We start from the raw sequence: 26,512 nt of genomic DNA on the forward strand, positions 1-26,512 counted from the left end.
CTGCTGAGGCTTCTCTTCCTGTTTCAGTCACTTCCTATTGCTCTCCCAGGTACCTTTCTTGCCGAAGCCAAGAGCACCCTGCTGGTGTTCTTATGGGAACGGAAGAGGCCCCGGATTGCTTATAGCACTCTGATCCTCCCCAAGGAAAAGGGAGGCCAGGCATAACCCGATCTCCAAGACTACTACAGAGCAGCACAGCTGCGTGTGCTTGTGAATCATATTCAAGAGTCCAAGAATAATCAGTGGGTCCACTTGGAGAATGGCTATTTCGCTCCGGTCACCCTGGGAGAATGGCTGTAGGCCCCTTAAAATCCATCCCACGCAAAGTGCGAGACCACCCAGTGTTAGGGGTGTTATGGATGATATAGAAAAAAAACAGACATGAGCAGAGTCACAACTTGGCCCTCCCCCTTAGCTGTATTCCACCGCCCCTCCCCCCGATCAGGGATATCATTATAGACCCGAACTACTGCCAGCCCCAGTACGAACAGGGATTAGTTAGAGTGGGCCAGATGTGGAGGGAGGGAATCTTTCTGTCCAGGGAGGAATTAGAAGAGGCTCAACAGGGCTTCAAGATTAGACCCCTCCCATACTTACAATTAAAGGGAGTCCTCACAGCTTCATGATGGAAAGCGCAGCTGCAACGACCACTCACCGCTTTCGAGAACATGCTGAATACGCAAGTAGGGTCCAAAAGGCTGATCGCTAAAATGTATCGGGCTCTTATAGAAAGAGGTTACCTGCCAACCCTCTGCACTCAGTTGAAATGGGAAAGGGAACTGCGATGGGAAAACAATCATGAGGGATGGGCTGCAACGTTCAAAGCGGTCTGGAGGTCATCATTAGCGGTCCAATAAAAGATGCACAATTGTAGGTTACTCACGTGTATACAGATGTCAGCCCCCATTGCTGCCATGGATGCACACAGATTAGCACATACTGGCATCACTGGTGGGATTGTCCCAACATACACACCTATTGGATGGAGAGTCTGGGCTTGATCCATGAGATAGAGGGTATAGACAGAGAACTCACCCCTGTCCTGGTGCTGTTTGGTGTGAAACTAGTGGAGGGTCAATATCAGGTACTGCCCCACTTACCCAGAAACCTGCTCCTTGCAGCGTGTGTATGTTTAACTATAAAGTGGAAGGGAAGCACTCTGCCAACTAAGATACATTGGCTGCGTAAAGCCAAGGAAATTTACGAGATGGAAAGCCTAACGGCAGCACTCCTGGAGACCCACTCACACATTGACGCTCAGTGGCTCCCCTTCCTTGAGTTTTGGGAATCCAACTCCACTGCCCCATGAAGCCTTGTCCCAGTGTAACTAAAGTCCGACAGAAAGTAACCCTGCCCTCAGGGGAGAGCCCATACGATTCCCAGACATCAAAGACCCTAACAGGCGGCCTGACTTGACCAGCTTATGGTGGAGCAACAGAATTAACAGGTGTTTGGGCAGAAAGTAACCAGGTTTCGCTCCAACGCAGGTGTGAGACCAGAAGCTCTTGCAGTCTCTCTTAACAACCCAACAAACTTTACTTGAGGGGCTGCGGGTGGTTGGAATGTTGGAGGGGGGGGGGGCTGGGTCTTGAAATTGGAAGTTAAAATTGAAAAAATCTTGGTCATGTATTTGCCCTATGATGCAAAGAAAAGAACAAGTTACTTACCAACTTTAACGTTCTTTCGATTGGATATACCTCCCACGTATTCCTCATCTTAGATATTCTTACCTTCATCTTTGCTGCTTCGGAATTTTTTTCTCTCTCCACCAGAGGGCGCTCCACTCGAGGCTGCGGCGTCGATGACCCTCGGCGTCATCCGTCGAGTGCCGACATCATCCACTGTATAAATGCCTCGAGCGTGCCCATTGGCCTCAGTTCTGTTTTGTCGTATATTATAACCAACGGATTGTAGTTAATGGCGTGCATCTTTTGACCAAAGCCTTAAAAGAATTAAATCACGTAAACTATACTGTGGGGTAGGCTGGGAGGGACGATGAGGAATACGTGGGAGGAACATCCAATCGAAAGAATGTTACAGTTGGTAAGTAACTTGTTCTTCGAATGGATTGTGTCCCCCCACTTATTCCTCATTTTAGATAGACTCCCAAAGCAGTTTTGTATTGAAGGTGGGAGTACAGAAATTTTAGTCATGTACAAAATGAAGTACTGATTTAGCGTATAGACCTCCTTGAGAAGAAGTCAAATCTAGAGCATAATGTTTTATAAAAGTGTGCATGGATGACCATGTGGCTGCTGCGCAAATATCTTGCACAGGGACACCCCTTTGAAGTGCTGTTGAAGTTGCCATGCCCCTGGTTGAATGAGCCCTCAGCTCATCTGGAGGATCTTTCCCAGCCAATCTATAACATTCAGTTATAGCCAAAATTATCCATCTAGATAATGTTTGCTTAGTTACAGCTAGTCCCAATTTACGGCCAGTGTATCCCACAAAAAGCTGGTCACACTGGCGTAGTTTAGCCAATCTGGAGATATAGAAGCTAAGAGCTCTTCTAGGATCTAATCTATGCAGCTGTTCCTCTCGTGGGAGACTGTGCTCTGCTTGTTCAGAGCATCCGCCGCTGTGTTTTGCTCTCCGGCAAGGTGAACTGACGACAGAGATCCCTTCTTGTATTGCCCAGAACCAGAGCTGCATTGCTTCTCTGGACAGTGGCAGTGACCCTACTCCTCCTCTCTTGTGGAGGTAATACATGGCCACTGTGTTGTCCATCATTATCAGGACATTCTTTCCCCATACAGAGGGCAAGAAGGCCTTCAGCGCTAGTTTGATTGCCCTCAGCTCCAAAAGGTTGATGTGTAGTTTGGACTCCGATGGAGAACAACGACCGCTGATTGTCAACTCGTTGATATGAGCTCCCCACCCTTTGAGTGAGGCGTCCGATATTACTGTTATCTACAGCCATGGTTGCCAAAAAGATTCTCCCCTGAGGAAATGTTCCCTGCAAGCTCACCATTAGAGATCCTATGATACTCTGGTTGGAACTTGCAATAAATCTGAAATTTCCCGCGAAAATCAGGACCATTGACTTCTGAGGGCCCATTGAAGGGATCTCATCCTCAATCTGGCTTCTGGCACCAGAAAAATGCAGGATGCCAAGAGACCGAGCAACCTGAGAAAATCGAAGGGCGGTAGATGCTGGGCATTCTTGAATTTTATTACCATCTGCAGAATGTGGTGAGCTCTCTCTTCGGGAGGAGAGGCTTTGACAAGCAAGTATCCAGGACTGCTCCGATAAATTGGAGTTTCTATGATGGTATCATGTTTGCCTTTTTTAAATTCAGAAAAAAACCTAGTTTGTGAAGGAAGTGGCAAGCCTTGGACAGATGCTCCTGGGCTTGTTCTGGAGAATGTGCCCTGATCATCCAATCGTCCAGATAGGGGTAGACATGAATGCCCCCTCTCCTGAGACTCGCTGCCACCACCGCCATCAACTTGGTGAAAACTCTCGGGCGGAGGTCAACCCAAATGGCAGAACTCAAAACTGATAGTGAGAATTGCCAATCGCGAACCTCAGTTACTTCCTGTGCTTGAGATGGATTGGCACACGAAAGTAAGCATCCTGAAAGTCCAATGATACCAACCAATCCTGGAGTTGGAGAGCCTGAAGGATCTGAGAAAGTGTGACCACTTTGAACTTGTCCTTCCTGAGGAACTTGTTCAAGTTTCTCAAGTCCAAGATGGGTCCGAGTCCTCCGTCCTGTTTTGGTATGAGGAAATATGGGGAATACCAACCCTTGTTCCTCTCCGCTACAGGTACATGTTCCATTGCACCTTTCTGTAGCAGGGTTAAAACGTCCTGCAACAGGAGCGGATCTGGATGTTTGACAGTTGTATCCCGGTGGGTGATTCTGAGGTTTCTTTTGAAAGGGAAGGCAGTAACCTTAGAATACTGTTTCCAGTGCCCAAGCATCTGAAGTAATGCCCTGCCATTCTTTCAGATGCTGTTGAGAGCCTGCCTTCCACTGGGGTCTTGTGGGGGAGTGGTTTTGCGGCAGCTGCAGCAGCGACTGAAGGGACAGATGCCGCTGCTGGGGCAGATCTAGCAGCTTTTCCTCGCCCCAAGGACATTTTCTTTGACCTCTCTGACTGGCATGTCCCCTTCCTTTTCCAAATGAGGAATAAAATCGAAAGGGACGTCCCCTCCAGGAAGATGAGCCTGTGTAGGGGCGTTGTTGAGGTTGTCGTATAGCGCCACTGAATGATTTTGCCGCCGCTTTGGAGGTCTGCAGCTTCTCCAAACTTTCATCTGCCTTGCTGCCAAACAACCTCAAGCCGTCAAATGGCATATTAAGAAGCCTGGATTGCACATCCGGTGCAAAACCTGACTTTCTTAGCCACGCAAATCTACAAAGCAGTGCTAGACGCCATGGACCTACTGATACTGTCAGCTGTGTCCAAACCTGATTGAAGGCATTCCCCCGAAGCCTCCTTTCTATCCCTTACTATGGATAGGAACCCATCACGTTCCTCACCTTCCAGGATGTGTTCAGCTGCCGATGACATGCAGTCCCACAGGGTATATGTAAATATTGCAAGGGTGCAAGTAACATTTGTGGATTTTAAAGCCATGCTCCCTGACGTAAACATCTTTCTGGACCATGCATCAACCTTTTTATCATCCCTATCAGGGGGAATTGTAGGGTATGCAGCATTTCTAGTAGAAGTAGCCGCTTGAACTACCAGACGTTCTGGAGATGGGTGCTTACTTAAATATTCTGGGTCTGAAGTACAGGGTCTATATTTTGACACATATTTCTTATTTACTGCTGGAATAGTTTCAGGATTTTCCCATGCAGTATTAACCCTCCTTTGTATGGCTACATGAAAGGGAAGTACAGGGTCTTGCTGAGGTCCTCCTGAAAGGATGTCGGTCATGTCATCATCCTGATAAGACAGGTGAATTTATACCCCATCCCATGAATTTAGTTACCCTGTTCATCAATTTCCTATAACCTGCATAAGCATGTTCTGCTGGCTCAGGTTTTTCAAATTCATATTCTGGAGAAGTATCCAGACCACTTTCTGACTGCAAGCACTCATATTGGTCTTGTATCTTAGATTGAGGGTCCACTAACTCCTCAGGGACTTGTCTTGTACCAAATTTAACACCAGCAGATGAAACCTCTTCTTCTTCTGCTGAGGACACTCCTTCATATATAGATGACATGGTCCTAAAGAAATCATGTCTGCTTTCTGGGTGAAACGCCTTTTCAGGGGGTATAGGTTTTAACATTGGTGTCAATTTCGCCATTGGAATGGCCGTAGACGTCGACAAAAGCGTTGATGGCGTTGATTTTGTAGCCACTATCTTCGAAATTGTCGAGGTAACTTTTGATGCCTTCGAAGGAATCGTTGTTCCCGTCGAAGGAGTTGTCGAGACCATTGACACTGTCGAAGGAGCCTTCGATACCGTCGACTGTGCACTCGACGTAACCTTTTTAGGTTGGGCCATCGTCACCTTGTGCTCGACCGCCTTCGATAGAGGCTTCGAGGGCGTTTTAGATGAAGACTGATGACTTATGAGAGTCTGACGCCATTTTGTCGAGTTCTACCTTCGATTTATGCACCGGTAGGTTTTTTCTATGAGGTGTCTGGGAAGACTCCCTGGATGACACCCTCGACAATTTTTTGATGGACTGACAAGAACCGCAGTCATCTATACGGTGGTCGGAACCGAGGCACCAGAGGCAATTCCGATGGGGATCAGTTAGCGACATCTTTCTCCCACATTTCTGGCATTTCTTAAATCCAGTCTTCGGTGTGGAAGGGTTAGATGAAGACGACATTATCGTACGAACTGAAGCGCCGTTTATATCGATCCGAAGCGAAGCTAGCAAAAAAACGGAACTGAAGCCAACAGGTGCGCTTGAGGCATTTCTACAGCGGATGACGTCGGCACTCGATGGATGCCGCCGAGGGACTTTCACGCCGCAGCCTCGAGTGGAGCGCTCTCTGGTGGAGAGAGAAAACATTTCCAAAGCAGCAAAGCTGAAGGTAAGAATATCCAAGATGAGGAATATGTGGGAGGACACAATCCTTTCGAAAGGTAATGTACTCGCTGTGCAATTCATGAGCATAATAAAAACAAATATTTTTAAAAAAATGAGTTTTAATGAGTTGTCATCTTTGTTTGAACATTGCATCCACCAGGATCTTTATAGTCCCATTACTTCTGGGAAATCAAGTTGGATAAAGACTATCTAAGACTCTCCCTTGAATCATGACTCATTGTAGCAGTGGATTATTCTAAAAATATAAAAGTGGGCAGTGTGCTTTGCCAGCAAAACATCATTTTATGTAGCATACAAAAACACACATTTATAAACTATGTAAAGCGATGCAAATTGTATTCAATAGTCCCCATGGGTGGTTTTTTTTTATTTACAATACCATACAATTTTAAACTAGGTTAAAACGAATAATTGCTACCACAGATCCAGGCAAAAAACACTCAATAATATAATTTAAACCAAACCTTACTTTATATCAGGAAGCTTGATTTCAAATTCGTGAAATTCTTCAGGTAGAGTTATGGCATTGTAGCTAGCCTCCAGATGATCTCCAGGAAGATCAACAATGCCTAAAATACAAATTATGAAGAAAATTAAGGCAGTGAAATGTTCTATTTGGCAAGTTCTCTGTTCGTAAGTAAGTCTGAAACTGTACAATAACCAGGTTCTCTACGTGTTGTTAATTGCAAGACTCGCCAAATGGGGTCACTAGAAATTAAAGTATTCTACATTTTCAGATAAATCCCTTTGGGATAGTACCATAAATTGTAAAACAAAACCTATAGGTAGCTGTAAAAGCCCTCAATCTGGAGGTCATGAAAATTTACAATAATTTAGATACATAATTTATTGCGTCGGTTCTAGTTATTCCCTGTAGTAACATTCAACCACTTCTGTAAAACAAATTAGATGTCCATTATCATTGAACACTACTAGAAACAGATGCGTAGCACTTTAACAGCATAAAGGAGGGCTGAGCACAAAATATGTCTCATCAAGTGAGTCATATTTCTCCATCCAAGTGGCAGTTATACCCAACAGGTTGCTGTCAGCAGCAGAACTCATCTAAATGATTATAGGCCTTACTACCCTGCCTCATGGAAAGTTGAACAGCTTTCAGATAGAAGCAGCTTGGCAGGAATTGCAAGCTGCAGATGAAAAACCAAACCGGAAATAAAACCTTGGAATCAATAGGACAAGTCTGTCAGAATTCGACTAATCAAGAGGCTGAAAAGGATGTTAGGTCCCGCTTCTTTTAAAAATGTGTATTTGAAGGACAAAATGCCAAAAGGTACAGAGGATAGGGGGGTCTCCAAGATAGGGCGGCTGTAGGGTGGCCACAAGAAGGATAGTAGGTTGGACAGAACAAGGAAACAAAGCTTGGACAGTAGAGGGAGCACACTCTGAAGCAGGAAATGATGAAGTAGGGTAGTCCGGAACAGCATCAACAAACTAAACTTGAAGGAGACAAATGTGAGGGGCCAGCAATGAAGCAGACAAAAAGTTGCAACGTTTTAAACATCAGACATCGTTATTGAAATAAAAGGAGTTGGATGAAGGCCTTTCTGTTCCTATCCAAAAGAGAGTTTCCCTATCTAGGAGACTAAAACTAAAGATCAGTCTGTGTCACGTCATCAAAATTATACTAGGCGCTCGTGTCCAAAAGGTATCAGACCCTCACACTACAAATGAACAATTAAAGATGTGTGTTCAGTGTTTCCGTTTTGATTGAATACAAACAAAAGTGTACAAAAATCAAATATGTAAATCCAACAAATAGTCTCTGCATCCAGGGTCTGATTCCCTTGCCCTGGATGATTGGAGGTAGGATAGCAAGTGTCTTGCTGAGTCAATGAGCCTTTAGAAATAGATGAAATGTCTCTTTCTTAATGAGCTTTCCTTCAGGATGGCAAAAAGTGTCTTTTCCTCCTTAATACAATTTTGAAACTCCTGGTATACTCCCCTGCCAGGAATTCCCCCTTCTGGGTCTTGCAGATTCCCTGGTATACTCTCCTGTCAGGTATCTTGTCCCAAAAGTACTGACTGCCTGATGCTTCCTTGTACCAGGACTTCCTACAGTGTTCACAATGTTTTCTTCTCCTTCTGGGTCTTGCAGATCCCCACGTGTACTCCCCTGCCAGGTATCTCTTCCCAAAATGATGGACTGCCTGATGGTTGCTTTCACCAGGACTTTCTACAAGATTTACTTTACTTCTTAGAATAACACAGTTATTCCTCTTCACTACTTACAGTGGAAGCTTCATGAAGCAATACACAGACAGCAGACTTAAAGTTCAAATAGTAAATATTTATTAACTTAAATGTTAGGATGGTAGAAGGCCTAACTTGCCCTATGCTAAGGTGAGATTTCCCTAGCTGAACGAAACTAAGGTCTGAATCAATGAGTTCAACCTAAAAGTCTGCCTGTGTCCAAAACCTATGCTTGCCCTCACAACTAAAGCTAATCAGTGTGTAGGGATGTCAATAATCAAAGAAACAGTGATCAACACAAAGTTCTGAGCTTCTTCCAGCTCCCAGCCTCCTCTTCAGCTCTCCTTCCCCAAGTTCAGGAAAGTTCCACAAAAGTTTCAGAATTACCTTTCTCTTGTTCAACACAGTTCCACACAATCCTCGGGGTTCGAGTCCCCAAGTTCCAAGCAACACAGTTCAAAAGAAAAGGGGCTTCAGGCTTCATTCTCAAGACAATAGTTGGAAGTTCCTTAAGTCTCAGGGTGCCCTTCCACAAGACGTTTGCTCAGCCCCTTGAAATTGTTTCAGTCTTTCAAAAAATTCCACACAACTCAAGCTCAGCCTGACATTCTTTCTGGATTGCCTCACTTCGCTTGCAGTGCCCTCTCCTTGATTACACAATGTCTTTAGTTCTCGCAGTTCTGGGCTCACTGGTCTAGGCACAGTTATCAGACGACACAGTCCACCCATCGAAGGTCACGCAACCAGGATCCCTAAGCTCCTAAGCCCACACAGGTTCCTCCAGACTTGTCCCTGTGTAGAGTCACATTCTCTTGGCTTATGAGCAGTATTTACACTCCTTTGGCTTCTCCTGCTTAGCCTCTTGGCTCTGCCATTACGTGTCACACACCTCTTGCCAGTCTTTGGCCTTGCCGCACTGTATTTTCTCTTAAAGTTCACTTTATGGTGGTCTTGCTCATATCGCACCTTTCTATGGCACTCTTTCCAGTTGCGCTAATGTTTTACTCAATTTCGTGTTCAATAAGCTGAATTACAAGGTTTCATCGAGTCCGGCATACAACAGATGTTCAATTTGCTTATCTTCTAGTTTCCATTCAATTCGATATTCGGTGTGCCTTCGTTATGCTTGATTTCAAGTTTTCCGTTCAATTCGGTAATTAATATTGTAAGAAAAACAAGGGTATTTCTCCATCAAACCCCTTGGTATACTCTTTTGGGATGACCGGAAAGGGTCATCTCTGTTGGGTCCGGAACCAGAGAGGGAGAAAGAGTCTCAAGGCGAGACATGGGAACCACCTTTCTGTAACACCTCCCTAACCGACATTCCCTTTGTTGCCATACACCATTTCAGAACCCATACCATTACCCCCTCCCCAATTCCAACAGATACGAACACGAAAGAGGCATAGGGGAACCAGGAAAAGGAATTTACATATGTCACCCCGTGCCCTACAACAGGACTACCCCTCTTTTTCAGACAATATTTTACTGGATTTATCTAAACACATTAGTGAAAACTACCATTCCCATAATTCCTCCCCTCTGTTCCTTTCTAAAGCCACTGGGACGAAGAAGAGGAAGACAGGAAATCTTGTAGTTAAGTGCGCGCTCTTCTTCTGAAACCCGACGTGAACGTGCCGGCGCGAAAGAGCCCGCCGGTCTGTACCGTATCTAAAGGTTCGCTCTGCTTTCCTGCCATTGATTAATAGATACTGTTGCTGCTGGACAGTGTGTTTTAGTGTCCTATTTCAACATCTATTGTAATTGATTTTAGTTTGTTTGCAATTCATTGATTTTAGCTTTTGGATTCAGTTGATATTGCTTTGTAGTGCTGCCTCGTTAGACAAATCATACTGTTTCTTTCGCATCTCGTGCGATTTAAAAACAGAGTATAGACTCTGCACGAAAGTGAGCTGCGGTCTCTCAACTACATTACCCAGAAATCTTGTACTTCAGAGCACGCTCTTCTTCTGAAACCCGGCACGAACGCGCCGGCACAAAAGAGCCCGCCGGTCTCTGAGGGGCCAGAAGGACTGAAGCAGATCCCTCTTCAGATGGGTATTGCGGAGGTGCTTGAGGCAATCACTGCTGCGAGAGGAATCCTCAGTGCACCTACACCCATACTGAGCCTTGTGTCCTACAAGGCTCCACTAGAAGGTATTATGCCCTTTAATGAACTGTCATGTTGTGTTTCTCCGGTATTGCGACGTGGGGCTGCCGGACAGCTTGATAAGTTGGTACCGCTCATGACGGACAAGCTCCCGACACCGTTAGTGAGTGAAGTGGTGGGTGTGAGGTTGGTGATGGCCTGCACGTGGTTGAGAGGGCAGAAGTATTTGATGCGAGTACGTTGGCCGCATCTACTCCTTTGAAAATAATACCTGAAGTCCAGAGAACCTGTGGCTGTTGAGGGCAGAACTGAGGTTACCCCCATTACCAAAATTAATATTCTTATGCTTAACACAAGATCCCTCGTGAAACACGCTCTCGAGGTAGCCGCATATATTGAAGCAAACCTTATTGACGTGTGTGCTATTACTGAAACATGGGCAAATGATGCAGCGGCTCCCGCATTACATCTAGCTATCCCCTCTGGCTATGGAATGTACAGATGTGATGGGATGGAGGGGGGGGGAGTGGCTCTAATCTATAGACTGTCACTTAAGATCCGGGAATCCAAAGGGTTCATCATAGATGGGGTGGAATCCCTCTGTGTTAAGATTGGTTTGAACGCTGAAGCGACCATTAATGTCGTACTTATATATAGGCCCCCTAATATGTCAGAGGACTTTCTCGCTGGCCTGACTAGTTTTCTTCTACAATTGCATAAACCTAATTCAAGATTCCTCATTATGGGGGACATTAACTTGTGGCTGGGACATAAGGATGATGCGGTTGGGGGCGTGGCTTGGCGGCCATGCGAGAGTGAGCAGACTCCGAGGAGCTCCCGCCAGATCCGACCAGAGATCCTGAGAAAGGCGTATATCAGTAAATAAAAAGACAAACAAACGCGAGGAAAAGGCGTCGGAAGACCCAAGGCACACACGGGAGAAGACCCGAGGAAAAACGGAGACCAGAAGAGTGAAAACGAGAAGGGAAAGAAGCGCGCGGCACCACCGACAAAATGGCGGACGCGCAGCGCTGAAAAAAGGACCCGCGTCCCAAAGCACGAAGAAGGCCGAAGAGCAGGAGCAGAACCGGGCGAGACAGCTGATCGACGTCCAGCGCAGGCAAGACCGAAACACCACCGGAGTGGCAGAAACCCGAGACGCCGACTGCAGGGATAGCCGCGTACCACCGACCCGGAGAAGGTGAAGACGGCACGGCTCGAGAACGGGGAGCGGCCCGCGGACCGGAACTGGAGAACAGCTTTTCCCAGCCGAAGCGGGACGAGCAGCGGCAGCAGGATCCCGGCGGTACAACGGAAGAACCTGAGCGGTGAGGCAGCGGAGGCGAGGGGCGACCCACAGACTGAGCCCCGGAAGAGCGAAGGTGAGAGTTAGCGGCGGAGAGCCAACAGAGCGACGTGGGACCCCGAGAGACGAGGCGGCGGAGACCGGGAGCCGACCCGAGGACCGGACCGAGAGAGCCCCCCCTTGACGCAGAAGCGGCGGAGGCCCAGCTGAACAATCGGAGAACCGGAAAACAAGGCAGAACGGATTGAAAGCGGCCCACAGACCGAACCGAGGCAGATTCCCTCACGTTGAAACGGAGGTGAGCGACAGCGGAGCAACGAGGGACCCCACAACGAGAAGGAACGGAGAGCGAGGGCCGGACCATAGAAGAGCTTCCCCCGACCGACGCAGAAGAGAGCAACAACGACAAATTGGATTGCTGAAGAGGAGTCCTCACCTGCCAGTCCGGAGCGGAACCGAGGGAGACAGCAGATCAACACCCAGCTTAAGCAGGATCGGAACATCACCCGACCGGCAGCGGGAGGAGGCACCGACGGCAGCAACGGGGAAGAAAGCCCGAGACAGCACCACGGAAACGGCGCGACATCGAACGAGGAAGGAGGAAGGCTTCGAGACCCACGGTCAGGAAGCAGCCCACAAATCGGACCGAAGAAGAGCCCTTCCCTGCCGCAGAGGTGACTAGCAGATCCGGAGAGGAGAGGCAGCGACGAGACACAGGAACCGGGCCCAGGAACAAGAAACATACCGCAGGGCGGGTCAGGGAAGCCGAGACCCAGCTCTAAACACCTAAAGAGAGAGGGAAGAGAACACCGAAGAAAGACACGGCAAACGGACAGAAAGGGTAAAGCCTCAGAGAGATATCGCTTAATAACAAGGTAACACACACAGGAAGAGTGGAAGCGAGTGGGGGAACTGAAAAGGGACCCATTGCAGCGCAAACGGAGCCAAACTGAACAGGGCCCAACTACAGGCCAAGAGCAGTGGGCATTAATATGCCAGACAAGTCTAAAAGCGGCAGAGGGAGACAAACAGTCATGGAGACATTCACCCGGAAGAACGACGACCAGCAGCCAGGGGCCGGGGAGAAAGACATGCCGGAGTCATATGCCACGCAGAGAGAGATCAGGCAAGTGGAAAGCAGTATACTGGAAGCCATAGGGGCGTTAAAGACGTCGATAGAAGGAAAGCTAGATGCAGTGATGGTAGATGTGGGACTTCTTAGACAAGACACGAGAAATCTGGCGGAAAGGATGACAACAGTGGAACAACAAGCACAGAGTAACTCAGTGGAAGTGTCCGCCTCGCGGACACAAATGTCGGAAGCACTGGAAAGAATTAATATACTAGAACGCAGAGTTGAAGACGCAGAAGGTAGGGCCCGACGCAATAACGTACGAATAGTGGGGCTGCCAGAAGGAGAGGAAGGAAGGGACCCCACGGACTACATAGAGAACCTCCTGATCCAAGAAGTAGGGGCAGGGACCCTATCCCAGGGCTTCGTAGTAGAAAGGGCACACCGAGCGCTGACTAGAAGACCGCGCCCAGGAGCACCACCAAGACCAATGATAGCAAAAATTATGAACTTTAAGGATAGGGAGAAAATCCTGACTTTCTCGAGAGAAGGAGGGAACATCACAAGGAACGGGGCCAGGATAACAATATATCCAGACTATACGGTACTGGTGCAAAAGCAGAGGGCCCAGTTCTGGCAGACTAAAGAGCGCCTCCGAGCGGCAGGGGTGAAATTCATGCTGCTGTATCCAGCCAAACTAAAAATACTCCATGACGGAAAAACACAGATCTTCGAGACAACGACCGATGCCCAGGAGTGGATGGACCAGCGTGGGATTCCGCAGTCGGCAGAGAGGAACGAGCGAAACAGAAACCACCCCCAGCAAAACAGAGATTAGAACCGAGCACGACAAGCATACTTAACGCTACAGGAGCAAGAACAAGACGGTAGAAATGCCCTACCGGGAAGTAACAAAAAAGAGCAACCGACAACCATCAAGTTGAAAAGCCCATAGTAAAGAGACTTACAATGGGAGCACGAGACTTGGAGAAGGGGAACCGCCAAGACCCACAGAGAAGCCCCAGCAAAAACAATGTTTATAGTGTCAGTTTCAAGACACTACGCCGCGACAGGAAAGGCCGAGGAGGAGAAAGCGGCACCTGGAAAGCGACGGAGCCCGAGCAGAGGAGGGGAGGCTGGGCGTTTGTTGACGTTATTTAGGTTAACAGTTATAACAGTTGGGAAGTTAAGGCAAAGCCCACAAAGAGAGGAGGAGAGCAGAATAAGAAATAACAGTTGTCACACACAAAGAATCAGCAAGGAAAACAAATCCAGGGGACAGCACCCACAAACAAAAAGCTGGCGGGAGGCACGAGGCAAAAAACTCAACTGCCAGAAGAAGGGACACAGATCCCCAGCAGGAACGCATCGTGAGAATGAGACACCGAGCGAGCCCATGGGAATGAGCAGGCCGCAAGCGCTAGTCCCCACAAAGACCAGGATGTCCTAAGAATTGTCACGTGGAATGTCAGGGGGATGAACGCATACGTCAAGAGGCTAAGGATCTATACCTGGCTAAACAAAACAAGGACTCACATTGCACTGTTGCAGGAAACGCACCTGACGGCGGAAAAACAGGCCAAAATAAAGGAAAAATGGGGAGGCCAGATGTATAGTGCGACGTATTCCAACTACGCCAGAGGAGTCATAACCTGGGTCGCCCCGGGCGTCCCATTCCAGCTCATCAACCAGGAGAAAGACACGGAAGGGAGAATCCTGGTAGTCCATGGGATGCTAGAAAACCGGGAGATATGCCTCGTGAACACCTATGCCCCTAATCACGACGCTACAGCCTTCTTCAGAATGCTCCCGCCCCGGCTGGCCCCGTACAGGAACGCAACGATGATTTGGGCAGGTGACCATAATTGCACTCTGGATCCCCGGCTGGACAGGTCGGACGATAAGCACAAGAGAGCGGCGCCGCCAGCGGGAGCACTACAACAGATACTAGACCAGCTCGGACTCGAAGACGTCTGGAGGAAGGTACATGGGGAAGAGAGAGGATACACGCATTACAGTGCCCCACATAGAACATTCACACGGATTGACTACCTGTTCACGGGCAGGGAAACACTGGGAGAATTCACTGAGGCATACATACACGCGCGAACCCTATCTGACCACGCCCCCCAGACGATCACATGGGCGCACACACACAGGAGAGCCCCTATACCAACATGGAGATTGAGGGCAGAGGCATTACTGGACACGGGCTTCCAGGAATACATCCAAAGCGTGATAGAAGACTATTTTGAACATAATGAGGGTAGTGTGGAGAGCACAGGAACGGTCTGGGAAGCCTTTAAAGTGGTAGTCAGAGGAGAGGCGATGGGGAAAATGGGAGGTCTCCGACGAGAAACCCTAGCACAACTAGGTAAGATAGAAAGGAAAATCGAGAAGGCAGAGAGACAAGCGGGGGAAGAGGGGGCGGAACAAGAAAACCTCACCACCCTGCGACAACAGTGCGTGGAGACCTGGGAAAGATTGGGACGACTAGATTACGGGAAATACATACAGAAACTACATGCTGAAGGGGATAAGCCTAGCAGACTCCTAGCCTGGCTAACCAAGCAGGAGACTAAGCGAGAGCCAATTAACGAAATTCAGAACAGGGAAGGAGAGGTGATAAGGTCCCAAGAGGGAATAAACGAGGTGTTCTCGCAGTTCTACGAGGACTTATACTCCAGGGTCCAGGAGGCAGAGGAGGGGGACCTGAGGGAAGCCCTCGTGGAAATCAAACTCCCACAATTGACGGAGGAGCAGGCCCAAATATTAGATGCCCCTCTCACTGTAGAGGAACTAACGGAGGTTATTGCCCAGCTCCCGACAGGGAAATCTCCGGGGCCAGATGGGCTCCCGGGGGAATTTTACAAGCAATACAAAAATGATATAGCCCCGAGACTACTAGAAACATTAGAAGAAGCATACGAGAGGGGAAGACTCCCGAGCAGTATGTCGGAATCCATAATAGTCCCGATCCTTAAACCGGGCAAGCCCCCCCTCGAATGCGGTTCCTATAGACCGATTTCCCTAATAAACCAGGACTCCAAGATCCTGACGGCGGCACTAGCCAACCGCCTGAAAAGAGTGCTACCCACCCTGATCCATACGGATCAGACAGGGTACGTGCCAGAAAGGAACACGTCCTGGAACCTGCGTAGACTCCACTACGTTATAGAAAAGACAAACCAAGAAGGTGGGGAGTGTGCTGTAGCCTCACTGCCATACTGCGGCTGCCTTTGGGGAGAGGGAGGGGGGGAGGGAGGGGGAAAAGACAATGGGAGGGGGACTTTTGTTTTTGGTTCTGTTTGTTCTCTCCCATCCCTTTTATGTTGTAAAACCAATAAAAAGAAGTTAAAAAAAAAAAAAGGATGATGCGGTTGCATTGGAATTACATTCTGCCGTGCTAGAATTTGGCTTTGAGCTACTAATTAATGTGCCCACTCATTGCCTAGGTCACATTTTGGACTGGGTTGCCAGTCATCAGGTAAAAACCACTGATGTGTCTATATCACCGTGCCCTTGGTGAGACCACTTTTTTGTGGAATTCACAGTGCTTGCGAACTTCTCTAGGAAAGAGAAATGCAAGAATAAGGTGGGTTCTGTGACTCACGACCTTAAACAGATTGCAAAAGATAGAGTTGAACATTTGCTCTCCTTACAAGGGTTACCTCAGGATTCGACCTCTCTTGCATGGCTGACCCTATCCTTTAAGCATTAAAGTGGCAGATACTCTTGCTCCTTTAAAAAAGAACCTGTATAAACAGGATACCAAACGTAATCCTTGGTTCAATATGGCACTAAAGTCCCTAAAGAGTACTACCCTCAAACTCTTTTACGAATGGAAATCCAAAATGACTACATTGGCTTTGTCAGCCTACAAGATTGCAGCCAATACATATAAAGCTTCTATTAATGAAGCAAAAAAGAATGTTTTCAATGCAAGGATCATGAACGCCCAAACTGATACCCGAGAAATGTTCAAAACGTTGAAAGAACATGAAACTACGAATCATACGCACCAAAGTTTATTGGTGAAGGATAAGGCCTGGTGCACAGGGATCCAGCAGGCCATGCAAGACAAACTTAATAATACCTGAGCGGATATTGCTAAGAACCAAGCCAATATAACTGGTGTTGACACCCAGAGCCCGGATTGGGTTTTTGAGAGATGCCCATCTATTCCACTCTTTAAATTTAATACTATTTCTATTGCCGAACTAGAGTTAATTATTAACCAGTTAAGGGCGACGAAGTGTAAAAAAGATATTTCGGAAACCACGATTATTAAAACCTGCTCCCCAACCTTATTGGCGTCAATTTGTAAATGTATTAATGCTTCTCTAGAAATGGGGGTTATCCCACAGGATCTAAAAAAGGCATGGGTTACTGCCATATTGAAAAAGCCAGGTTTACCTACTGACATTCCTAATAACTTCAGGCCTATCACGAACACACCGTTTCTTCAGAAAATCTTGAACAGGTACCCTATAGACTGATAGCGACACATTTGAAAGAATATTCCATCTTGAATGACTTACAGTCAGGATTCAGGGTTGGCTTTGGTACAGAGTCTGTGCTTTTAGAACTTAAATCCAGTCTACTGGATCGCATGAACAACAACGAGGCTTCACTGTTTTTTTTTTTTTTTTTTAAATATTTATTTTTAACTTTTTACTGCATCAAATAAACAATGCTCCAACAGGGAGCCGCATAATGCAATTCCCAACAACAGTTCCCCCGCCCTTCCGCCCCCCACCCCTCATGTCCACTGTAACTTTGGTTGCCTCCATCCTTTGTCTGCGTTGGAAGGAAAGCTTTCCGCGTTGCCCTTGTGTTCCTTCATCCCACAGCCTCTTACTCTAGGGGCTCGGATTGTCCGAGTCTGAAGCTTCAGCATTGTTCATCAGGTAAGTGATGTATGGCCCCCACATGTCGGGAGGACGCGCATGCAAAGGCAGCGTTCGAATAAATTCGGTGTCCATATCCTGGCAGTATGTTATATCCCTTTCCCAGTCTACAATCTTGGGGAGTGGGCCACGACCCCACGACATAGCAATTCTTCTTCGTGCCAGCGCCATGAGGAGTGCCGCCAACTTGTGTGACGCTGGCTGTAGATATTTAGTGAGGCCGAGGAGCGGTCCCAGCGGTAAGGGGGTCATCTGCTCACCTATAATGTCGGATGTTATTTGTATAACGGAAGTCCAGAAGCGCTGGATGCCAGGACAGCCCCATTCCAGATGAAGAAAATCGGCGTTGGCAAATGTGCATCTCTCGCAATGGGCTGACGCTTCTGGGTGGTGTCTATGTTTCCTGACTGGGGTGTAGTATGTTTGGTGCACAAAGTTAAAGTGTATTAGCTTATATCGAGAATTTAGCGCTACCTTTTGAGTTTGTCGAAGAATATAGGCCCAGTCTTCCTCATTAATCGGTTCTTGTATAGCAGATTCCCACTTTCGTTGCACTTTAGGTTGAAGTTTCCTGGTGTCCCTTGACAAAGTTTTGTACAGCGTTGACACCAGTCTACCTTCACCTTGTGCTAAAATTGTGCTATGTAACAGATCCCACGTCGGAGGTTGCTTAGGGAATGTGGGAAATAGCCCCTGGAGAGTGTGGCGGAGTCTAAAATAGAGAAAGACATCCAAGGATGTGTTCCCTCCCCTGTCTTTAGCCATTTGAGGGGTTAGACAGGTGCCCTCTGGGAAGAGGTCTACCAGCGATTTTATCCCTATTTTATCTATCCATATCAGGAATACTCTTTCATTCGTGAGGGGGATACCGGGGATGAATTTTATCGGTAGCAGGGGGGAAAATCATATAGCCACTCCGTATTCGCTAGCGATCTTCTTCCATATCGCATATGTGGATAGGACTGTGTTCAGTGTTTTATGCGGCACAGGAATGTGGCTTATTATGACTGCAGCTAACAGGTCGGGGGAAGCTAAGGCTCGTTCCACTTGCACATGTGGTCTGATGTAGTGGGTTGAGTACCAGTGGCTAAGGAATTGGGCTTGGGCCGCCCAGTAGTATTTCTCTATATCGGGGAGAGCCAAGCCTCCACTTGATATTGGTAATGTAAGTGTGTTGTACGCTACCCGTGCTGGTTTCCCCGCCCATAGTAACTCCAGAATCAAGCTCTTGATTTTTGATAGGAAGGATTTGGGGAGGAGTAGCTGGATATTCGTAAAGAGATACAGAAGTTTAGGGAGAATAACCATTTTTGTTAGTGAGGTCCTGCCCCACAGCGTTAGTGGTAGAGATTTCCATCTCTGGATACGTTCTTGTAATAACTGCAGTGTAGTTACATAATTGTCTCTAAATATCTCGTGATGGCTTCGCGACATATTGATCCCCAAATAGCGCACCTTCGAGTTTTCCCATTTAAACCCGTGGTCATCTGCAAACTCTGAAGTGCAAGGGGTCAGTGGGAACACTATCGATTTGGAATGGTTAGTTTTGAGGCCTGACATTAACCCGAATTTTATCACCTCACACATTACAGGGTTGAGATTGGTTTGGGGGTCACTGACGAACAGCATGACGTCGTCAGCATATAAAGAGACGATTAGTCTGTGAGGACCCAGCTTTAACCCTCGACATAACTGCTCTGCTCTCATCTTTGCCCTGGTGATGGAACCCCTGGCCTCAAGGCTAAGGGCCGAGAGTGGGCAACCCTGTCTCGTTCTGCGCTCTAATGTGATCCCTGTGGATCTGGTGTTCCCTAGTATGAGCGTGGTTCATTATATAACAAAGCTACTAGTTTCTGGAAGAAGTTAACCAGACCCATCTGCCTTAGTGTTGCGAACATGAAAGGCCACTCTACTGAATCAAACGCCTTCTCGGCATCTAACAGAACTGCTATTGCCTGTTGCGTCGGGTCCAGGGCCTCAATGACGCCAAATAGTCTCCTGATGCCGTATGTTGTACTACGCCCCGGGATGAACCCGGCTTGGTCACCCAGCACCAGTGCCGGCATCAAGGGAAGTAATCTGGTCGCCAGAATTTTAGCTAGGATTTTGTTGTCTAAGTCGATTAGTGAGATTGGCCTCTACGAAGCGCAATTTTCCGTAGGTTTGCCAGCTTTGTGCAACATCATTACGTTAGCCTCACGCATCGTGGGAGGGGGTATCCCTCGCTCCACCGCCTCTTCATAGACTTGAAGAAGAAGGGGGGCTACCATTTCCACGTGTGCTTTATAGAACTCACCATTGAGTCCATCAGGTCCGGGGGCTTTGGTGTTAGGCAAGGATTTGATTGCTACCTGAATTTCTTCGAGTGATATGGGCGCGTTCAAGGGTTCTCGCAGGTCTTGGCTCACCCAATATAGTTCCGTGTCATTGAGGTACTCTTGTATCGCGTTGGGATCTGATGTTCCTTTTGAGCTATACAGGTTTTGATAGAATTCTCGGAATACGTTGGAGATCTCCTCTTCTGTGTAAACCTTCTGACCTTGCGCATCCGCGATACATTCAATGCGGGGTGGGACTTTGTCTATCGTTAGTAGCCGGGCCAGCAGTGCACCTGGTTTTTGCCCCTCTCCGTACTGTCTGATCTGTTGCCTGCGACCCAGGAACTTCAATTCTCGGTCCGCTGTCTCCCTGAACCCCAAGAGTTCTTTTTTGAGCTCGGCTTGAGTGCGTGGATCTGGGGCATTGGAGAGTTTGTGCTCTAGTTCCTTCAGACAAAGCTCTTTACTGAATAATTCCCCCCGGAGCAATTTCAATAAGCTGTTTTCTTTAGTCAGGCAAATTCCTCGTACATAGCACTTGAGCGTTTCCCAGATGATGCACGCCGAGTCGACTGAGTCTTGGTTGATGTCCAGGAAGGAGACTATCTCTTGTCGCAGTTCTGCTGCAAATACGGCATCTGTGAGTGAACCGGGTTTGAACCGCCAATTGAGGCCAGGTACTGCGACGCCTGCCAGGGTAACCTCTAGTACAACCATCGAATGGTCGGAGTAAGACCTTGGTAGGATATGGCACGCACCCCATTTGAATGGACTATGGGAGGATGCCAGGATATAATCGATTCTGGAACTGGTGTTGTGCGCGGCTGATCATAAGGTGTAGTCCCTACTGTCTCGGTTGTGTCTTCTGCACATGTCAGATAGATTGAAGGTCTGACAAATCTCTCGCACCTGAGTACTGGCCTTGGATGGGTTTCCCGATGTATTATGGGATTTGTCGAGCCTGGGGTCCAATGTAGTATTGAGGTCCGCACCCCACACCACAGTCGTCGCGTTGGTCGCGTCTAGATGGGACATTATCCAGTTGAAATTATCAGGTCCATCTGTGTGCGGTGCGTATGAGTTCACAAGCACCACCTCTTTCCCGGCGATTATTCCTTTCACCATTAGGGCCCTCCCCTCAGTATCTTTCTTTGACTCAATAAAGCTGAAATTAGTTCTCTTGTCGATCAGGATCGCGACACCTCTGGCGAATGAAGAGTAGGATGAGAAGTACCGATGGCATCCCCATGCTCTTGCCCAGTGTTGTTCCGACGAGGGCAGCAGATGAGTCTCTTGGAGTATCGCTATGTTAATTTTGTGTCTCCGAAGATATTGAAGAATTCGCCTCATTTTCGTAGGCTGGTTGCCGCCACGTATGTTCCAGGTGGCGATTTTCAACGTTGCCGATGCCATCTAGAGGGGTCAATGTAATCATGTCGAGCCGGGGCTCGTGGGATTGACTGGAGTCGCTTTCCATAGAGGAACAGGGAGGACTTGACAGTTGTTAGGTACATAGTTCTTCGTGTGACTGTCGTGGAACGGGGGTATGCGGGTTGTGGCGGTTTTGCTGGACTAACTTCCCTCCCCTGCACGGGCAACCCCCAACAGGCCCGTGATGAACAATCCCATGTTAACAGTACAACTAGCATTGCTGTGCTCGGGGCGCAGGTGGCCCTCCAAGAGGAAGCTGGCTCCCTTCTTCGGATGCAATATTGATCTGTGGTGGTTGTTTCTGGTCAACCATAAAGTCTTGTGCCGCCGCTTTGGGTATCCTATGGGTAAATTTTACTGCGGGTTTCTTCTGGGTCTGTCGCCCCTTTGTGGTCTTCCGTTGAGAGTGGCGGGTCTACAGCCTGAGCTATCCAGGTAGTCGCTTGTCTCCACAGGGGTGTTAAAAAACGGAGTTCTGCCCTCGTGTTGAATGCAGAGTTTGGCCGGGAAGAGCATGGAATATTGGATTTGGTTCTCTTGTAACCTGCACTTCACTGCTGTGAACGATCTTTGCAGTTGGACGGCTTGGGAGAAGTCCGGGAAAAACTGGATCTTGTCACCATCGTACTGGAGATCCCCTTTCTCCCTAGCTGCCCGTAGGATAGTGTCTCGATCCTTATAGTTGAGCAATCTCGCTATGATTGGGCGGGGATTTGCCCCCGGGATCGGTCTGGCTTTGGGGACTCGATGAGCTCTCTCCACGACAAACAGTTTGGACAGGATCTCTGTACCAAAGAGGTCCATACATAACTTTTCAACGTAGTCTTCCATTTTCGCGGTGAATTGTTGTTCCCCAACTCCTACGATCCTGATGTTGTTGCGACGAGAGCGGCCTTCTAAGTCCTCGTTCTTCGCGTTTACTGCTTTCATTTGCACTTCTAGGGAGGCCACTCTGGAGTTAGGGCCGCTGCACCATCGTCGAGGTCAGACACTCTCTGCTCGACTGTGTCCAGTCTGTCAGCGTGCTTGTCCAGCCGGTGTTGGAGTAGGTCGACCTTGGAGGAGAGCGCGTCGAGTTTGCTTCCTAGACCCCCGATCCCGGCCTTAAGTTCGAGGAGGATTTCCCTGATGTCGAACCCGTGGGCCTCCTCTTCATCCTGGGCTGCAACCTGGGTGGGAGACTGCGCTCTGCTGTTCGAGGAGGTTGCTTTGGTCGTGAAGCTACCCTCAAAGTTCAGCTTTTTCTGAGATCTGTCCGTTTTCCTCGAGGTCGCCATTGGTGCCCGCGTTGCGGGAGCCAGAGGGCAGAGGGAAGCAGGTCAGGGGTCCCGGGACGCCCGGCTCGCCATTTTTCCAGCGGTGTGACTTTCTGTAGGTCTTGCCGTTGGGCCGGTTCGGGCCATTTGGCCTCAGTCCGTGCTGTGCATTACGCTCCCTCGAGTTCTGGCGGTGTAACACGGGGGTGTCGGGGATTCACATGGGGCCTCCTTTGTGAATGAGTGCTTGTGAAGGCCGGGGGCACCGGATTTGCCCGCCGATCCACCGTGGGCGTTATATACAGCTTGCCATCGGCTGAGCAGCGCGCCCGTATGTGGCCCTGGGTCGCGTCACCCTGAATATGTCTTTCCGTTATGTTGTTTACTGTTCATGTGGGTCTATGCTCGTAGACCCCCGCGCTCCTGCGCTTTCTCGTAAACTGAATGTCACTCGGGAGAGCCGGGGATCCACCTGGGACGTGCGAGCGAGGGTGCACGGGGCGCGCGTACCTGTCTCACGGCGGCGCTCGGAGAGCCCCCCGGCGCTCGTCTGTGTTGGTTCTTTCAGGACTCTGCAGGAGTTTCCTTCGTCTCGGCAGCTCTGCGCGCCCGCCGACTCCTCGGGGGGCCAATGCACCGACAGGGCTCAGCCGGCGCCGCCCGATCGATACCCTCGAGTCTCAGGCCCGCTCCACCGCCAGCAGTCCTCCCCATGTGGGCACCTCGCGCCTGGCCTGTGATTGTGCCACGCTCGCACGGGGATGTGGGGGGGGGGGGGAGCTCTTCACCGTCGTGGAATCGGGGCTCGGCGATCGAGGGTCAACGGATGAAATACCACGTTCTGCTCGGATTTGCCTTGGCTACAAACCAGAGGCGACTGCGGACAATTTGCACACCACAGATGCTTCGATTGGTCAGTATTTTAGGGGAGCTCCGCGGAGCTCACAGGGAGGCCGCCATCTTGGACGGCTCTCTAGCGTCCTCTGAGGCCTCACTGTTAATGTTGTTGGACTTGTCAGCAGCATTCGACCTAGTAGCCCATCAGATTCTGGCCACCAGGTTGGGGGAAGTTGCCGACTTCTCCCATAGTGCGACCCAGTGGATAGTATCCTTTCTCAATAATCAAGAAAGCAGTGTCTTTGCTCAGGAAGCTGAACTGAAGCTGCACCATACCAGGTCAACTTTGGAGTACCCCAGGGCTCCTGCACTTCACCCTGTCTGTATAATCTTTTTAGAGTCCCCTTTTTTGCCATGTTAATACATGAAGGGGTGAGTTTTACAAACTATGCGGATGATACTCAGTGTATCATACCCCTGTCAGGCAATCATGCTTTGGACGAAGCACTGATTAAGAAAACCTACCTACTGATTGAATCCTGGATGGTATTGAACAAATTGGCTCGTAATAGAAGAAAAACTGAGCCTTCTAGTTGTGGGTTCGCCTAATCTGATCAAAAAATTGGGTGTATCATTTGATTGCTTTCATATAGGAGCCGTAAAAATCAGCCACTTGAAGAAAGTCAAGACGCTTGGGGTCTTCTTGGATCAACACCCGACTATGAAGCCACATGTATCTAGCATTGTTTCATCATGTGCCTACTATATCAAACTCAGGGCTCATCTTAGACCCCTTATCTCCCAGAATAACGCAGAGACGATAGCTAGGGCGATAGTGGGAGCCAAGATTGACTACTGCTCGAGCCTCCAGGTAGGCATTAACAAAACTATCTGTAAGAAATTGCAGGTTGTCCAAAATGGAGCCGTTAGGGTGGTAACGGTCTCTTTCGTCGAGACCATGTATCTACCACAAGGCGCTCTCTTCACTCGCTCCCGGTGAAATCTAGAATCCTGTTCCGACTCCTAGTTATCACCCAGAAGTATAGGCAGGGCAACATGCATGCGTACTTACAAATCCTTCTCTCCAACAAAAGTCACGGAAGAACATTGAGGTCTAATAATCAGGATTTCTTGAAGATCCCTAGGTGCAAAACTGAGAAGGCCCAGAGGGAGCTTTTTATGCTATTGCCCCTAAGGCCTGGAATGACCTGCCACAGGACTTAAGAGGCATAGAATCAATGGGTATTTTCAAAAAGAGATTGAAGACTTTGTTGTTTGCCAAGGCTATTGATTTTGTAGCCCTCTGACTCTCCCCACCGCTCACTACATACTCTTGGCTGATTACCCTACCTCTTTTATGTCTTGTTGTGAGTCCGTCTGTGCCCGAAAGCCAATGGGTTGTTTCGTGCTCTATATAAATATAATGAAATAAAGTAAAGTAAAGGAGCTATGAAGATTGCCCATAGGAACCAATGTACCATGGATTCCTATGGCAATCTCCATTTTGTCCTGCTAACGAGTACAGGCAGAGTCAGGCATTCCCTTCCAACCAATCACACCTGGTTCTAGTTAACACTCCCAGTAAGTACAAAAGGCGAAGCTGGAAAGCACACTCTGAGAGTGAGTTGGGCATGCTGGAAGGTGTCAGGAAGAAGGAGAAGGACCTATCGAGCTGCAGAGACCTTGGGAAGCCTGGAAGAGGAGAAAACTGCCCAAACACTGGCCCTGCTACTTGAGAGAAGAGTGCAGTGTGGAGGAGGGAGTTGTACCTCCAGAGGGCAAGACCAGGGGCAGCTGCAGTTAACTGGCAGGCAGGCGAACCCAGGTATCTGAGGAGCAGGCGGAGAGGCCCTGACCTCCAATTGACATCCCCTTTTAGCTCCTGCAGCTCGCAAGGCTAGAAAATGCCATTCGGGGAGCTGTGAAGTGGGAGCGAAATTAGCCCAGTGCATTCTGGGACTGGAAGTGCCAAGATCTTTTTTTTCTACAAGTTGTGAACTTTGAAAGGAGGCTCTGCCCGGCTGAGGGAAGCCTTCATTTGTGAGCCTTTAAAGCTTGAAAGGAGCTGAAGACACCTGACCGAAAACCTTGCCCAATAAAGCAAGGCCAGCAAGTTCAGCACAGCCGGTGAGTTAGAGAAACTGTTAGCTACAAAGTCTGTGTTATGCTCAAGGTTGCAAGCGGCAACATTGTATGACGAAAGAGAGCTTGTATACAATTGAACTTCGTGAAACCAAGATAGGTACCAGATACAGAGTGGTACAGCACCACGTGGATGCTCATTAGAAGGTCTCTATGAAGAAGCATTGATCTGTGTAACTGAAGTGGTCCTTCGATTGTCTGGAAATGAAATTGGTCTGAGCCCGGCTGAGAGGGACTAATTGTCGGAAAGGGGTCTGCGCCCGGAAGAGGCGGATCCTGGGTGAACAGAAAGACACCCGAGAAGATTGCTGTGGCAAATGTGAACCAAACTGAGGGATGCCTAAAAATTGAAGTTGGTCTGAACATGACTGAGGGAGGCTAATGATGAAAGAAGGATCGGAGCCCAGCTGAGGGGGATCCAGGGTGAAGAGTAAACAGCCCGACATGAATATTGAGAAAGGAACCTTTCCTTGTTGGTTGTGGTACATCAGGTCCTCCGAAGCAAGAGACTTTGCATAGAAGAGACTTGGTCACCGAAGGCCCTGATGTTGGTGAAAGAAACTGACCGCGTGCCAAAGAAGCCCACAGCCTAAACATCCTGACTTATCATTTTGTGAACAATCTTTTTGTGAACATTATCCCACACTATTTTGTAGCATAGCAGTAAGGATTGGCAATAGTTTATTTTAGTATAGGCCCTTTTTATTTGACAAGACTCCACTAGGACTGTATTATTATTTCATGGTCGTAGCTTGCTCCCATCTTAAATTTAAGTTTAGATGGGTGCTTTCCACACCCCTGATAAAGTTCAATGAACACCCTTGAACTGTGATCACTTGTGTCTGTCTTACTTTGATAGCATGCCTTCCTTACAATACTCATTCATT

The 26,512-nt window shown here is 48.4% G+C and overlaps 1 protein-coding gene across 4 annotated transcripts in view; it reads right to left on the bottom strand.

Annotated features, from left to right (window-relative positions):
• RAD21L1 (RAD21 cohesin complex component like 1) overlaps positions 1 to 26,512 on the bottom strand; it is a 1,746,850-nt gene that overhangs the window by 1,221,437 nt on the left and 498,901 nt on the right. For all 4 annotated transcript variants that reach the window (XM_069650928.1, XM_069650927.1, XM_069650929.1 and 1 more), the window contains exon 4: positions 6,502 to 6,601. In XM_069650928.1, coding sequence (XP_069507029.1) covers positions 6,502 to 6,601 — 100 coding nt within the window. The remainder of the gene's footprint in view (positions 1 to 6,501; positions 6,602 to 26,512) is intronic.

The sequence above is a fragment of the Ambystoma mexicanum genome, chromosome 3p (assembly GCF_040938575.1).
Source record: "Ambystoma mexicanum isolate Mex_15411 chromosome 3p, UKY_AmexF1_1, whole genome shotgun sequence".
Lineage (NCBI taxonomy): Eukaryota > Metazoa > Chordata > Amphibia > Caudata > Ambystomatidae > Ambystoma > Ambystoma mexicanum.